Here is a 17,421-nt window from a genome sequence, read left to right on the forward strand (position 1 = left end):
AGAGAGAAAAAAGGGCCCTCCTTGCTTTTTTCTTCATTTCCTGTTGATTTAATTTCGTATTGGATCCAGCGCTGTCAGATCAAGACTGAGTCTATAGGGAGCTTGACAGCCCAGGACAGGCTACACGGAGACCATTAGCCCTGGCCAGTTGGTCCATTCTGAACCAATGGGGAGGCGGGGGGAACCAGTTACTACATCTCTGGTTGTCACCAGAGCCCAACCTGGGACCGAAGGAGGAAAGGAAGAAAGAAAGGAAAACTCCCACAGTGCCTGCCATTGTATTTAATGTAGTTTGGGCCAAAGCATAGAGTGCATACTTCTCACTCCTCCCAGGCCTCTTACATGATAAAAACCTAGGTTACAGGGAATGTGAAGAAGTCACCAATGGGCAGCTGGGCAGATGATTCAGAAGACAGGCATCTGTCCTCTCACAGAAGCCCATGTAGAGCCACACAGCTGGGACATCGAGTCAGGGCTGCTTTTGACTTTTGGCTCTGTGACTCACCTTCTGTGGCCAAGTTGCTGGGCCTGTTTCCTATCTGGGAAGAGGGAATAATAATATCTGGAGCTGTTTGGAGGCTAAAAAGGATAGCACGTGAACGGCCTCATGCCAAGATGACCCCCAACAAACGCCCATTTCCTCTCCCTGGAGCTCCCCTCCCAGTGATGGAGGCTCAGGGGTTGACTGTATGAATCTGAGTCGCAGGGAAATGGTCAGCGGTCTTCCAGGGAAGAACTCTCCCAGCACCCTCACCTCTTTGCTGCGTCTCCCAGAGCCAGTGGAGGACAGGACAGTCTCTCTGGGGACAGTGTGCTAGGTTAAGAGCAGAGTCAAAGAACGTGGCTGCCAACAAGGAGCCTTGGAGATCGACTCTTCCAGCTCCTTCCCTTTCCATCGACGGAAATGGCCTCTCCTGGCCGGTGAGCAGCAGGGCTAGGTTGGAACCTGGCCGCTGATTTCCAGCAGGCACTCTAAGTCCCTGGAAGTGCCTGAAAGAGCAGTGTGGGTAGCAAGTGTGGGCTCAGCAAGCACCAGTGCCAGGCCACTTGTGAGCAGGGTGACCTTGACAAAGTGGGGAAACTCTCTGAGCCTCAGTTTACTCCTCAGCCGGGTGGTACCATTCTTATTTCTCATGACGCGAGTCAGGGCGAGAGATCGTGGATTAAAGGTACAGCCACAGTGCCCAGCATCCAGTAGGTATCCAAAAACTGTCACATCAAAGACAGTTGTAGCCATAATAGCTCTACTTTGTTGAATCACACACCGTGTGCAGGGGGAGGAACGCACACAGGAATAAGGTGCTTTCTGTCTCAGAGTTGCTCATAGGAAGACGAGGTACCAGAGCCAGGGTATGGGTGAGAGAACCTCCCCTGGCACCCCCAGACCATCTCTGGCACTAACAATTCATCTTTGCAAAGGAGGTGCCAGTGCAGTGGGGTGCGGTGTGGGAAAGGTAAATAGGTGATGTCCAAGGCTTTTCAAGCTCTGAATTCTATGACGGGGGATCCAAAACCAGCGCCATGAAATCCTGTTGCGACTCTGCCCTGTCATTTCCCTGGATCTACTTAAAATTCAGTATAGAAGAGTTTCCAGTTAATTAAGGAACACAATTCAATACTTCCTTATTGAGGCAAGAAGGTGGGAGGAGAGGCACAAGCTCCCCTGGGAGAGTGTCCCCACTCTGGTTTGGAAAATGACACAGTGACACTTGACTTCATCACAAACAATAACTTACAGCAACATTCCTCGGAACGGGCCTGGACTTCTTTTTTGAATGGGAACAACCTTGGCACAGGGTGGGCTGTAATTATACTTTAAGTGTTGTTCCTAGAGGTCCCCATATGGGGCTGCCATTGCTCTCTAGGGAAGGACAGGTCTTAAATCTCAGGAAGCCCAGCTTTCTCTGCTGTCTTTCCTGTCCCCTACAAAGGATTCATTTTGAAGTCCCTGGGCTCTCCTGCTGGAAGGCAGGGTTTCTAGAGGGCAACATGGGGGATAGAGTCGGGGTGGGGGCTTTTCTACCAGGTGCATCTGAACAGGTTCTGAGTTGGGAACAAAGCCCACTGCAAAAGCAGCTTGGGGGCTGGGAACCCTCCACGTCCAAACTGGCTTTCAGTTTTGATCCCAAATTAGAACCTTTCAAGTCATTTCACATTTGGCCAAACAGGGCTTTTCAGTTTCTTATTTTTCTCCTTTTCTTATATAAGGATGCAGAACCTAAAAGGACCCCTGGGCACTAGTAAGTTCTTAGGAAATCACCCGGCTGCATTTCCTGTAATTGAATCTGAAACTGATTAAACTTCCATCTCCAGCCGTAGGAGCTCTGAAACGAATGGGAAGGGGGAGAATCAGGATGGGCACTCTGAGTTTGGGGACGGGAGGGATTTAAAAACAAAGACTTTCAGACGTGCAGCCTCTAAGGAGGTCAGGTTTGTTTGTTGCTGGGAGAAACGCCAGCCATGAGGCTGAGGAAGCCTCTTGAAAAGGTCAGCATCCTACAAGCCACTGCCTAAGTCACTGCAAATGCAACCTTAGGTGCCTGGAGTGATTTATTACCCCATTTGGGAAAAGCAAACACTCAAGCACAACAGACTCCTCTGGGCCCTGGGTCCACGCTCACTGCCTCCCCAAATGCCTATGTCCCTTCCCATCGCCTCTGAGTAGACACCAGACATCATGGCTTCGCAGAGCCAACCCAACAGGGCAAAGTGACTCACCTACCTCCACCTTCTGCAGCTCTTTCAAACCCCCAGAGACCCCCATTAGAACTCCTTCTAGGTGGCCTCAGAGTAGGTGACCATCTTTCTCCACCCCAGAGGCCCTGGATGACTTCCAAATGGCATATTCAGAACCGAGTTTCATCTGTGCAGGAGTGTGATTTCAGGAACAACATACTGCCATAGATAAGTGAGCCCAGGAGCAGAGACTTTGTGTAATTTGTTTCCCTCTGTAGTCTCTGCACCTTGCAAAATACTCAGCATATGGACATAAAAAAATGCTTACTGAGTGACTAAATGAATCTCACAGGCATTTCTTTAAAATAGCATATACACTGATCTCAGGTTCTTTTGAAACTCTACATGTTTGACCGATCCTCTCTAGATTGGATCCTGTCTTTCCCCCCAGAGAGCTATTGAAAGGACTTCTGGTTAAAGGATCTCATCCCCTAATTTGACAGTTGGGCAAATAGGAATATTTAAGTGGGGTGGTCACTTAAAGCACTTCAGTTCCAAGGTTTGTCTTCAACCATCTGTTCTCCTGGCGCTTGCTACCCGCCTCAAAGGTGCAATCTGGGAAAGGGGACACAGTCTGTGACCAGCCTACTGGCTGAAGTCGCCTCTACTGTGATGTGGGAGACGAGTAGGCACTTAGGTGACAGCAGCTCACTGCCACCCAGTGGACAGCGGGCCTCCCTCTGGACTAATGGTCCCCTGCAACTAGGATTTCTACAGGAAGGATAACTAGACGAGAAAGAAAGTCCTTCTTGAGCGAGAATTCTTTTAAATTTTTTCTCTTTAAAGAATGGCTATAAAAATATCAAATTTTCCCCTGTTGGATTGCAAAGTAATCAGAACAAGTTAATTAAACAATGGGCCTTGAGAGAATAAGCTTTGAAGTGACAAAGATCCAGGTTCGAATCCCAGCTCCCCCACCCTACTCACTGAGTGACTGTGGGCAAATTACTGAATCTTTAGAAGCTAGTATTTGCTCGTCAGTGAGATGTGGTTAAACATAGTACCTGCATCATAAGGGCAACAGATACTGCGCCAAACATTTGACACATAGTAAGCGCTCAAAAATTAACAGCAATTATTGTTATTGTTCAGTATTTCCTCTGATTATCTGCGATTGGTGTTACACAAACACAGCTAAAAGTAACCAAAATATCACCTGAACAAGTACAATAGTGTCACCATGTGTATGCAAACAGCCTGGGTACTATATTTTGTCCTGCTCAGACGCTCACTTATTTATTATGACTTTATACACCAGTCTAAGGGCAAGAATGAGGATGACAGCTTGACTGACCTCCCACCGTGGGCCAAGCACGTCACTAAATGGGTTACGTTTGTTACCACACTGAATCCACACGGTCCCCCACGTAAGGACAATCATCTCTCTCATTTTACAGCTGAGGAAATGGAGGCTGAGAGAAGCTGAGTGACTTGCCTCCGGTCAAAATGATTAAGCAGGAGACCCAGGATCTGGACCCAGCCTGTTTGATGTCCAGCCACACTCTTAACCAATCCACCACATTGCCTCCAGGACCATCCTGGGGATTCCATCTCCTTTCATAGCAGGTTAAAAAAAAAGAGTCGGGGGGAGGGAAGCTGCAGTGACAGGTACACTGACAGCTGACGGACGGAGGGATTCATAGTGAGACAGGAAAGGGAAAGGGATAAAAAGCTCAAGGAGAAAGACTTCCAGAGCACAGCTGTCCAGACCCAGTCACTCTAGCGATCAAGGACACCTTCGTGTATCTAAAATACACCTGAGAGTGTCGTGATTCCACAGCGCAGTGCAATCATTGTCACTAATGCCATCAAGAAAAGTCAAATCGTATGCTACAAAGGACAGGAACATGAGAGGGAAAGAAGTATGGGCGACGCATGGAGGGGTTCGATTCCCTGAGGACAGTTCATGTATGCTGATGACCCAGGCAATATTGACCCAGGCAATATTTCAAAGGCACGGCCTTTGAAAAAGATGACGTACAATTCAAGGAAGAGTTTAAGAAATACGAACACGAAGGTACCTCTGGATAAGTGTTTCGTGAGTCCATACCTCTTATTTTAACCCGCTGCTTTAATGTAACGTTTCCATCAAGTCTTGACACAAAAAAATCCTTCAGGCGACTCACTCTGTGCCTCTCAGTTTAGAATCATGACTTTGGTGCATTTAGCCAGTGGAGCATTTAAAAGCCTCACAAACGAATTCTAGCAGATAACTTAAAGGGACAGGTACTGAAAATACAGATGTAAAGAGTCTTTTCAAAATGCTGAGCAAAAAAAAGGTGGTAAGTGTCCTTCCTGCACAGGCAGCTGTCACCCTGGGTTTTCAGCATCCTCCCTCGGCCACAGCCCAGGCTGGCAGAGACCAAAGGACACACGTTAAACGACGAGACGCATTTCCAGTCAGAAGCCAGTCACAGCTCCCTGTTCCTAACTTGAGCTTATTGCCCCTTGAAGTTCGATTTTGTGTTGTACCTATTCACATCACCTTCTCTAGCTTCCATAAAAACTGCTTTCGAAGTCCCAAAATGAAGCTTGTCAGAACATAACGCCTTGAAAGGCATTTAAACCAAATTTGAAAAGATTTTAAAGTAGGCATTTCAAATTCATGTAATCGTAACAACGATCCCTTTAGCCGATCCTCCATTCCTCGTTATCTAAGCAGGGAGAAACTTCCAGGAACCAGAAGGCCCCTTCTATCAGTGGTCCCTGCTCACTTCAGCCGGCCAGCAGAGTCCAGACAGCAGAAAAGCTATTCCAGTGGAAACCAAGGGGCTGCCCTTATCTCTCTAGAGTAGGGGACCAGATTGAACAAATGAAAATACAGGGCACTTGGTTATATTTGAACTTCAGATAAAAAAGAATAATTTTTGACCATCCCATGCAATATTTAGGACATGTTCATTTAAAAAATTATTTGTTGTTTATCTAAAATCCAGATTTAACTGGGCATCCTATAGTTTATTTGACATTTCTACTGTAGGTCCTGATCCTCTCGGGGATTTGGGATGAGGAGGAAGTAGGGGAAAGTGGAGGGCTCCACTTACCAGCTTAGGAGAATGGCCAAACTAAAGGCGAGGCTCAGCATTCTGGCTCCTTCTCACACCAGGCTCCCCTCTCTTCTAACCCTCCCCCTTCCTCTCCAAGATGGCGCCATGGCTCCAGCCAACCTGACTCCAAGTCCCATTGTTTCCCCTAAGAGATGCCTTATCTGACCCCTCTGGCCATCGGCCTCCACAACACACCTCCTAATTTGACCCTCTTTCCGCACTGAGGTGCACACTACAGAAATGCTGCTTGTAAGAATTCTTCTTTTTCCACATTCTATTGTGTCTTGTTTTGTTTCCCAAGAAAGGCTGCAAATAGGCTTTGGAGGGCTTCCTGACTGGAGGTTTTACTTCATTTGTTTTCTTCCCTCATACAGACCCCCTCCCACCCACTGCATTCAATAGATGCCAAGAAGCAAATTGGTATTTGTTCTCTTCAATCATAATTTCAAGACCGGAATTAAAGTGAGGGCTGAACAGCCAGCACGTCCAACTTGTCTGGCAGAAGTTACCGTGCACTCTACACTCACGGACACTGGCCTGCCCTGCCCCCCTTGACTGCTTTCTACTACTGATTAGTGATTATTAGTAAACCGCACTCTAAAATAATCACACATACTTAAACACAGGGAGGAAAGAGCTCTTGGTTTCAGGCTTCTGAGTGTGTGCTTGCAGCAAAACTATTTACAGCTAAGCCATAAAAATGCATGGAAATAGGAAGAAACACTGACACAACAATAAAACGAGGGGTGAGATTAATGATGCCGTAATACAATCTGTTTTCATTTGGTGCAGAGAAAATTAATTTTTGAAGACATTTCATTTAACTTTGCAATATTTTCCAGTTTAACCTCTGATGCGTGAAACTTTTCTCTTTTATCCCTTCTGCTTAAGGAAGAGGGAAGCAAGTTTTATGTCTGGTTGTAAGTATGGCTTCATGGCAGACGACCAGGCTTGTGGCCTCTGCTCGGGATGGAGGCAAGCAATGTGTCTTCAGGGAACAAAAGTTACTGCCAACCATAACTCTCAGCTCTTCACCTTCTATTGAAACATCCACTTTAATAATCCAAAATTCAACTTCCAAAAGAATAAGATGTGTTACCTTCCAGAGCAAGGCATCGGGGTGGGCTGGACGACCAGATAAGGTTGTGTAAGCACTCGAGATATTCTGACCCCTCGAGTTTAAACCCGGGAAAGCAGTGATAGGAGATCACCGTTCCCACTGGGAAGGAGGTCTGGAACTCGGAGATGTTTACGTAGCCATTAGAAAAGGCCGGTGGTCTCAGGCAGCCTGTGACAGGGGGAAGAAAAAGGGAAAAGTCTTACTCATTGATCTCTCTACACCTGAGAGATGAACACAACCCTGGACCTCTCTTAGATTCCCCCATAAAAACCAGGAATGAGCACCTGGGTCTTCCGTGTTCAGACTCCTTATCAGCTCACCTATTCTATTTGTAACGTGGATATTTGATTTTATAGTTGCAAATGGCACTAGAGGGTCAGAGGGTGTAGTTGGGGATAGGGACACCCCTAGCCAGTGATTCCAGCCCTGACTGCACATTAGAATAACCTGAGGAACTTTTGAAAGACACCAATGCTGGGCCCCATGCCCAGGGATGGTGGACAGCCTGGGCACCCCTATCTTTTTTAAAGCTCCTCAAGTAATCCTAACGTGCCATCAGAGTCGAGGTGTCCCAGAGGAGAGATACACCCCAACTGTTTCAACGATGGTTAGTGGGGTCTTGAGAAGTTTATGATGCAAACTCGGTTCCACTGTCACAGAATATGGAACCGATGCCAGCCTACACAATGAGATTTCACTTTAGAAAATCCAGTTGTGTTTTATGTGAAATAGGTAAGGAGCCCTGTGGTGCAGTGGTTCTCAAACTTGAGAACGAGCTGCAGAGTGGGCCTGTTAGAACACAGACTGCTGGGCCGGGCCCCGAGACTTCCGGTTCAGTGGGTGTGCATGGGCCCAAGCACGTGCATTGCTAAGGATTCCAGGTGGCGGAGATGCTGCCGCTGGAAGTGTGGGGGCCCGGCTCTGAGAACCCCTGCTGCAGTCGGTGTGTGCGCTGTGCACGAAATTCTGGGTGCGCCCCGAGTGGAAGTGAGAAGTGGATCCCATGTTCTTCCTTCTGTAAGACAGTAGCTGCCTTTTTGTCTGGAAGCCTGTGCCGCCCAGGGAAACGTTCCCAGTGGCACAGAATCCCGTTTTGTGTGGCATCCACTGGGCTGACGGACCATCTTCCTGGCTTCAGCAATTTCATTGGAGGGTATAATGACCCTGCAGAGCTGGCGCTCTTCCCGGGGGGAACTGATTGTGTGTGAAGTAAATCATGTATAATGAAAAATACCCAGTTTCCCTTCCAATCATCAAGGACAAGTTACATCAGATGACTGAACTGACATGGTTAGATACCGTGTTTGTCCCAAAAATAAGACCTAGCTGGACCATCAGCGCTAATGCGTCTTTTGGAGCAAAAGTTAATATAAGACCCGATCTTATTTTAATACAGTATAAGACCAGGTCTTATATAATATAATAATAATATAACATAACATAACATAATATAATATAATACTGGGAATATAATATAAGACTGGGTCTTACATTAATTTTTGCTCCAGAAGACACATTAGAGCTGATGGTCTGGCTAGGTCTTATTTTTGGGGAAACATGTTTTCACACTAAGACTCGGAGAGCTTGGTGTTTAGCAAATGACTTCGGATAGCACCCGTATGAGGTCTGTTCATCAGAGAGCGATTAGGGTGAGGCAAGGGAGGCCCCCTCAGGTGCAGAATTTAGGGAGGCGCTCATGCTGGGGGGCAAGTGCTGACCCTGGAGACACAGCAGACCAGCGCCCGGAAATGCCCAACATGCAGAATGGACCGTATCCGAAATGCGTGATGCTCATCCATCCTTTTAGGCTGGCCCCACGGCTTTAAATGATTGTTTCTGCCTGAGCTGAGAACTGACAATGTTCATGGCAAAAGGGAAATGTGGGAGCGGGGGAGGTTGGGAATCAGGGACAAACAGAAACAGTAACGGAGAAAAAAAGGTAAGCAAATTAACCTTTGAACACGCGAATGTATTAGAACCTCTGCATAGCTCAAAGGAATTGGCATAATGACCCTGTCTGTACCTCCTCCGGAGAAGACATGGTTCTAAACTACCCACCTGGATAAACAGGTTTCCCCCTAAATAAAAACTAACTCTGACCCACAGCGAGCAGGAGACCATCAGGACGCCGGACTCCAAAACACAAAGCTCCCACGGAAAAAACAAAATGGCTTTGGAACAGCCCCTTTTCCCCCCACCCCAAAAGGAGACGGAAGGGATAATAACTCATGCAGTTAATCAGCGAAGGAAAGATATCTCCTCACTCTTGGTGGGAGATAGCCTGTTCTAAATATAACAGTAGAAAACTGGCTTCAACTCAATAGTTCAATGTGATTTCTATTTGCACTTCTAGATAATAGAGAGAAGGCTCCTCAGGCTTCGGCTCCTGGATCTATGGGCGCTAATAAAAGTTACAGAATGAAATGTCACTCGAAGGGCCAATTATATTTCTCCTGGGGGCTGAGAGCTGTCAGGCTGCCACAGGCAGCCATGATTCCTCACTGCTCATGCTGTGCCCCGGGGGGGCAGCAGAAGGAAGGTGGGACATCCACGAGGTATAGGGGGCAAAATGGAGAGCAGGGCACAGACCGGGGCACCCCCTCTGTGGGGACAAAGGAGGAAGGTAGGGGGGGCTGTGGTTCGTATAGCTGTTTGAAGAGGCATGCCTCGCCTCTCAAGAGCAGCTGAGCAGCCCTTTTGTTGTTCCAGAACTACAGAAGCTATATTTTGGCTGAGATTTGAGTAAAGGGGTGATGGAGGGCAGAGGCAAGAGAGGTCACACAGTGCAAGGGGAAAGCCTCTGTCTGAACGCCTGACAATGACACCCCGAAATGGATATACCACCACAGGGGGTATTTAAAAAAAAATCATTGGGGCAAAAAGAGTGCCTAAAGAAGCATACTGTATTTAAATGACATAAAAGGAAATAGAAAGGGTGGGAGAACAAAAGGATAAGTGGAAAATATGAAAGCAAGAAGTGGCTGGAGTCTGAGGTAATTTTCTTGGCCATTACTCAGGGCCGCAGGACTAGAACGAATTAGTGTTTAATAAAGTTCATTTGAATAAATAGCCCAACCTAAGAGCCAGCTGCTGAGTTCATGGATAGTCTCTGAAAGTGTAAATGAATCACATGTCTCCTTCAAAAAATGTAATATAAAACACGCTAAATACCACAGGAAATTTCGGGAGAGAAACGCAGGATGGTCCGGGCTGCCTCCCTCCCCTTAATCTGAAGCCTTTGTTTCTTCAAGGGGCCATGACTCACATAAGCTCTCACATAAGGAAATGATTTATTTCCAACTATGGGGCATGAAAAGTAATATCAGAGTCTGCCAGTTATGATTTCTAAGCACAAAGTTAACATTCGTCTCAAGTTGAACGTGCTGGTGTTTTGGTGCAAATAATATTGCTCTCCCTCTCTCTCGAATTTTAAATTATGCATTGGCTTTTTGGTCCTTTGTTCCAAGTTACATGTCAAAAAATAAAATTAGAATTAATATGAACCCCGGGGTTTAGTTTCACAAATAGGGCCCTGTACATTGGCCCAGGCTAGTTAAAAAAAAAAAAAAGAAATGCAAGAGGATAAATATTCACCATGTGGTTTGGATGAAATTTGAATTTGATTATTTTTCTGTTCCTTGTGCGTTATAAAAAGGGATACCGTTATTAAGAGAAAATAGCCTCTGTAAGATTGGCTCAAAATATATTCTCAGCACTAGTGAAATAAAATGCTCTGTTATTTCCACTAAATACGCACTAGTTCATCACTGTGTTCACAGCCCAGTTACAAGTCTCCTAATTCTTAAAATACTTGTGGTTTCTTAAAGGAGAGGTGCGACACGCTGAAGAATAAGGTAGTGCCCACATGTACTTTGAAGCTGGGTGTATCGAGCTGGAGAAAAGTTGGGATGTGAAGGTTCTAATAACAGAGCTTGGTGATTACAGTGAAGCTACCGCTGGGCCACCTGGGTGGCGTGGGCGGCTTTGTTTTCCTGTCTATCACCTCTCTTATTCTATTAGAGAAACATGCACCTGCTCTACAACCCAGTCTGAGAGAACCTCCGACAACTACAGCTTTCATCTCGTACCTTGACAGATGGGCAGATTGTCCCACGTCCCGTCATCGCGACATAACGAAACCAAGTTGTACAGGTCGGGGTAACGGATTTTGAATCCTTCCTGACACGTGATGATCAGCTTATCGCCGTGTCTATAGGTCTTGTTATGAATCTCAGCGTCTTCAATTTGAGGGATGCGGCAAACTGCAATCGTGTAAAAAGGACACATTATTGTTGGAATTTAGAACGGTTGTGGTACGTGGATTCACCAAAAGCTCTTATTTTCAGGCCTGGCCTCGACCTACACAGATATCTGATAAACGGCTCCTTGTTTCTCACTAGGGTCAGGTCCCAGTGACAAGCAGCAGAACCTGCGACACAGAGAAATAGGAAGAGGTGGCTCAGGACTGAGTCACAGATGGAACTTTGTCTCTTGCTTGTGACAGTTCACACTGTAGGTTTTGCTTACGGAAGACTTGGGAAATAAGTGACGAAAGACAAGAGTTGGGAATTCACATGTACTGTCTATCCAGTTCCCCCCTTTGCTGTTTGTAGACAGTACAGCCTGTCTGCTGGTCCCGCAAAGTTGCTGCCTGTGGGGTGAGGGCTTGGGCCTGATAAGGAAACATGCTTTGCAGAACAGCAGTGGGGGCTGAGCTGTGGCTGCATGTGCCATTAGCATTCCCCATCCACCCGATCTGTTTTTAAAAAGATAGTAAAGAGAGCTGCACATAGTACCACTGCCAACCTCGCAAAGGCTCAGGGCCAGCAACCTAAATGGAGTAAGAGCAGAATGCATGTGGATGGGAAAAGATGTCAGACTGGGAGAGAGGAGAGGGGTGCTAGAGGAGGTTTGCAAAGATAAAGCAAGATGAATCAATTACAACTATCCGCTTCTAACTCGCTCTGCAGCCATTGTACCATACAGGCCTCTCCATTCTGTGCTGCCAAGTGGAGACCCGCTCCCTCCTCCTCCTCCCACCCTAAACACTGCCCAACTAATCCCATCCAAGTCACATTGGTCACAATGCGTCTCTCTCCACCCCTTATGGGCACATCTCTGTGTAATGTCTCTGATTTTCCATGTCTATGTGCTTGTATGCTTGAGCTATTTATTTCTACTTTTGGAGTCAGATAGGCCCTGACTCACAGGTGCGTAATGGTCCAAATCTGTGGCTTCTTAATTTTTTTAAACAAGGCAAAAATCGAACAATAGCACTTTGACAAACACAGAAACTTCCTCCAGAAATTTCTCAACGCTCTAAGAGATTGTGGGTTTCTCAGCCACTCCCTAGAGCCTATGGAATCCATCATAGTGTTGAATTAGTATTAACAGGAACCTCGACCATCAAGTTCCTCTGAGCTTTGAACTGTCAGCTCTGTGGCACTGAGCCCTGGGGAAGCTAATGCAGGGGGGAGAGTGGAGAAAGAGCAGAGGCTGGCTCTGGTGGCTGGGAACTAGGGTAGCTTTAAAAAGAGCACATCCTAGGAGCTTTGAAATGGGGTTGGGGCTGGGTTTACGGGTACAATGGGGAATCTGACAACAACAAACTCTAGAAAACGGAGTGCTCGTGATGGGAACACCTCAGGCAAAAGAGGACATCCCTGGCAGAGGAGCGCCCTGGCAGCTGGGAGCCAAGGTGTGGTGGCCATTAGGTGTCTCCTATGGGCCATCAGAAGACAAATGCTGGCGAGCCCAGCTCTGCCTTATCTCAGCCCTCAGTAAGATAATACCATTAGCCTGAGAGCGAGGTCTGTGTCACCTCTTCCTCTGACGTTCCCTCCAGGCCCCCAGACCTTTGCACATACCTGGCAAAGAAGAAATGGTGAGGGGAGCCATGTGGACCTCTGCCCAAGAAACTCTGAGCACATGCTCCCCCCCCCAGGCCAAGAGGCTGATTAACAGGCTTTCGGGGCAGCTCTGTCACGTACGCCTCCCCTGAGGGAACCCATCATCACTCCTTTTTCGGATGGATTTCAGCAGAGAGAGTCTTGGCTGGAGAACTGTGTTCTGATTTCAGTTTTACCTTTCATGTTGGTGTTTCAGGCTGTTGAAAGGGGTTTTCTAACTGTTCATGGTTAACGAATAGTTTTCCTACTAGAATACCTGAGTTCTCCAAATCAAACCCAGAATACTTCTGACTAGAGTCACAAGATAACTGACAACTCTGCACACCACTGCTGCCCTCTTCTTAATGGAAAATGTAAATTTTTTTCAATATCACTATGCAGAAATTATTCACAGCAAATAAAAACCCATTTATCAAGTCATCCATCTGTGAAAGCTTGGCTGTGAATAGATCCTATGGCAGTAATTTATATGAATAAACAACCATTTTCATGATTGATTTAAAACTGATGCAAGAATTAACCAGTATACTCAGGAGGTGGCCAGCTATAGGTAGTAAATTCAATGGACATAAGTGTCCATTTGGACACTGGGGACACGTGGACCAGGACCAGAAGCATCCAAGCCTGTTTCCAAGGATGGTTTCTCTGCATAGTGGTCTATAATACAGAATGCTTTGAACTTCTAATTAGAACTCAAAGTTTCCATAAATAGGAATTGGGGACGACGGCAGAGCATATGACATAAGGTTCAAAGGGAATGCACAGCCTCCCAAATCCCAGTAATTATGGACTCGACTCAAAGAAGGGTCACCGTAGGGAGTGACACAGGACCAATTTATGTGTGTGGAACCACCCATCCAACCACTGGGAACTCAGAAGTTGGAGTTTCAACTCCACCAAGGAAGAGAGGCCTAGGTATAAGGACAGAACCGAAATAGACCAGCTGTTACAGAGCCTAAAACTAAACCTTGACAAGGGAAAAGATCATCCAGAACCTTTCCAATCTTTTTAACCACTTGTCTGGCACCTAATCCCCCCTTTGAATGAGTGTAAAGTAGGAAGAAGTTGTCAGCAGCGGTAGTAACTACAGACATTATTTCTATGGACAGAGAGAAACCAGGATCTTTAGTATCTGAAAACAATTGTGTAATCTTCATCAATTCTAAAATTTAAAATAGAAACAACACAATTTTCTATTGCACAAATGCATCTGGTAGACAAGAAGAATTTTTAAGAGCCACTTCAAAAATACTGTTACCAAAAGACCATGAAAAAAAAGATCTTTTGGTAACAAGATCTGATTCTGTCATGTAGAATCAGGTCAACAATCAAAACTTATGTAGACAGGACATAAATGGGCACTTTGGGGGTGTAACTAAGAATATCAAAGGCTTCCATTCCAGAAATCACTTTTCACCAGCCCAAGACTGTCATTATTTTTGTATCCTGTAAAAATGGAGATTTTGTGTAATGAGTAAATAAAAGGGGGGGGTGTAAAAAGCCCTAAGGCAGTATTACACATTTATATCTAACTACAAATTAATTGATCTGATTAGTGAGCAGAGAGCAGAGTCCTAAAGGAAGGAGCAGGAATAAGAAAATAACTTTTTTTTTAACGTTACTTGTATATTTATATTAAAAATTTGTAGGATTTTTTTAGATTACAAAAGAAGTACTTACAAAAACAAAAAGTAACCATTATGAAGTATAGTACACAAAAATTCAAGGATGTCCACATCGCCATGCCTCAGAAATGTCTACTGTTAATATTTTGGTGTACATTATTCCATATTCTTTCCCCATTCATTTGCTGTGTGTGTGTGTTGCAGCATATGCATGGGAAATTTGTGTGTGTATATACAAAATAAAATCAAACTACATATACAATTTTCCTCTTCATAATTTATCAAGAATTAGGAAAAGAAATTTTAAAGAATATGTGCCATGTGTTAGATTTGCTTTTCTTTAAAATGTGACTTATATGTGAAAATGATTCGGATTCCTTAAAAATGTCAACTTTTGACATCAGTCTTCCCCAAAAGGTGTTCCCAGGAACATGAATACATGATACACACTCCGAGAGTCACAGTTCATATTAGCATGCTAATCTATGCTCTGAATGTCTTGCTGTAAAGAATGGATTTTGTGCAAGTCATCATTTATAGAGCTTATTTATTCATCCATCCAGTCTTCCATTCATTCAGTGAACGGAACACTTACTGTAGGCCTAGTATGGTCCAGAGAATAGGGAAAAAGTCAGAGTAAGTCAAGATTCTTACTCTGCTGTCACTTGCAGGGTGGGAGACTGCTGGCAAATACATGAGCTAGAAAATAACAGGATATGATCACTGCTATGACGAACACATAACGTGACAAGGATGGACTCATGTGATAGGGACGGATGTAGGGACTCCTCTAATTTGGGTAAACAGGAAAGAGCACCTTTGCGGAAATGGCATTCACTAAGCTGAGACCTCATGACAAGGCAGGCTCAATGCGAGTGAACGTGGACAAGAGAATTCCAGGCAGAGGAACAGCTTGTGCAAAGGCCAGAAGGAAAGCTGAGAGTCCTTAAAGACACAAAAGAAGACTGGTGTCTTGGAATATCATGAGCAAGAGGGAAATGGAAAGTCCAGATCGTGTAGGGCATTGCAGATTAGGGATTTGAGTTTTATTTTAGTGTGATGAGAAGCTATGGAGCTTTCCAGGCATGGACTGTGACACCATCTGATTTATATCCTAAAGGGTGCAACAAAGGATTAACCCTGTCCAAAGAGAGCTTTGGCCTTGGCCTTCACCTCTAAGCCCTAGGAGTGTTCTACTGAAATGAGTGTTTATCTGGAGGCTTTGGGCCACACCAGACAGTCTATGGTATGCTAACAATGTGATGTAGGCTGGGAGATGGGGCTTGGTCCATTCAGTATCAGCTCCATTTTTGGAGGGATGGGAGACCAAGATCAGCCACGCAAGTAGTCAACCATCTCTACAGGACCAAGCCCCAATAAAAATTCTGGACACCAAGCCTCAGGTGAGCTTCTCTGGTTGTCAATACTCCACGTGTATTGTCACACATTGCTGCTGGAAGATATGGACGCTGTCCTGCGAGAGGACAACTGCAAGTTCATGACTATTAGTGCTGAATACAGGCATATCCTATAACACAGCAATTCCACTCTTAAGTATAGATCCAACAGAAGGGCATATCTATGTTCACCAAAAGGCATGTTTGTGCATGTTCAGAGTAGCACTATTTCTAAAAATCCCAATTGGAAAAAAACCTAAATTCCCATTAACATCAAAATGTTCAAATTACGGTCTATTCAGGTACTAAAACACTATACGACAAATTACAGCTACAAGCAATAATATGCATGAATTTCACAAACATAAAGTCAAAGACATCCAACATAAAATAATACTCCATAATCCCATGTACATGAACTCAAAAATAAGGCAAAGGTAAATTAAACTTAAAATAGTACCATGTTTAGGAATACATACTTCTGGGCTAAGCAATTACCATGGGAAGTGATCCCCGGGACTCAGGGAAGGGGTTACCCCTGAGAGGAAGGGAGAAAGCAGTGATTGGGAAGGAGCTTCTGGGGTGCCAGCAATGCTCTAAATCATTACCTGGAAAGTGGTGTTTGCTTTGTGATAATTCACTGGACTGTTTGGTTTTGTGTACTTTTCTATGTACATGTTATATTTTATGAATTTTAAAAAGATTAAAACAATAATAATCACAACAACAAAATTAATCCAAGTGGTCTTTTTTCAACTCAACTGAGGGCCTCTGGGCCTGGCAAGTAGACAGTGCTTCACAGCATTTGGGGGGATACATGGCCAAGCATATTGGGGTGGCATTTAAATTTCCAAAAGCATAAAACCTTGATTATTTTCCAGAACATTTTCTGAAGGCAATTTGGCATCTTGTGTAGATACACAGGTTGTTGGAGAAACTGGGTTTCATTCAGAGAGTTTTGCCCTAGAAGACAGATCTATCTGATTTCTTGCTTTGCTCTTGATAAAGAGAGTTTTAAGTATTTTATCTTGAAAGAAATTTTGAGGTCTCTTTCCACCTTCTAGAAAGTAGCTCTCACTTTGGACAATAAGGAAGTGAGAGAAAGCATGTGGTTGCCAGAGCTGAGCTCACAAGAAAAATAAGAGGGCAGTTCGAATGCCATTCTCGTGGGCTGATGACTTACCAAGGGTCCACCCTCCATGTTGATATTTCACTTGTCAAGTGACTATGGCAAGTATCTCAAGGTGTGCTGAGACCTGCCAGCAGGAGGCTCTCCCAGAGGTGCCTGCTGAATTCAGATTCCTAGTGCATACAGACCTCTAAGAGTAGGCCTGGAAATGTGCATTTTTAACATGCCGCTCAGGCAATTCCCATGAAGTCAAACATTGAGAACTAATGCTTGATGGATAGGCACGGCGACTGACTGGATTGAAGAGAGCAGTCCAAATGCAGAGGCTGGCTCAGATTTACCAAGCGCCGCCCACCCCTTAGTAGCTGTGTCAGATGAATCTAATAAAGAACCGAATCTGATCTGTGTGGGCTGGAAGGCAGCTACGCACGCAAGGCCTCTTGCACCCACAGGCCCAG

General features: G+C 45.2%; 1 protein-coding gene across 2 annotated transcripts in view; it reads right to left on the reverse strand.

Moving 5' to 3' along the window:
- Positions 1–17,421, reverse strand: part of SUSD4 (sushi domain containing 4) — a 99,091-nt gene that overhangs the window by 19,890 nt on the left and 61,780 nt on the right. For both annotated transcript variants that reach the window (XR_013992665.1, XM_081039231.1), the window contains exons 4-5: positions 10,992–11,165; positions 6,883–7,071 (exon numbers count right to left, since the gene is read on the reverse strand). Coding sequence is in view for 1 of the 2 variants with exons in the window: in XM_081039231.1 (XP_080895357.1) it covers positions 6,883–7,071; positions 10,992–11,165 (363 nt within the window). In the remaining variant the exon portion in view is untranslated. The remainder of the gene's footprint in view (positions 1–6,882; positions 7,072–10,991; positions 11,166–17,421) is intronic.

The sequence above is a fragment of the Rhinolophus hipposideros genome, assembly GCF_964194185.1.
Source record: "Rhinolophus hipposideros genome assembly, chromosome: 26".
NCBI classification, from domain to species: Eukaryota; Metazoa; Chordata; class Mammalia; order Chiroptera; family Rhinolophidae; genus Rhinolophus; species Rhinolophus hipposideros.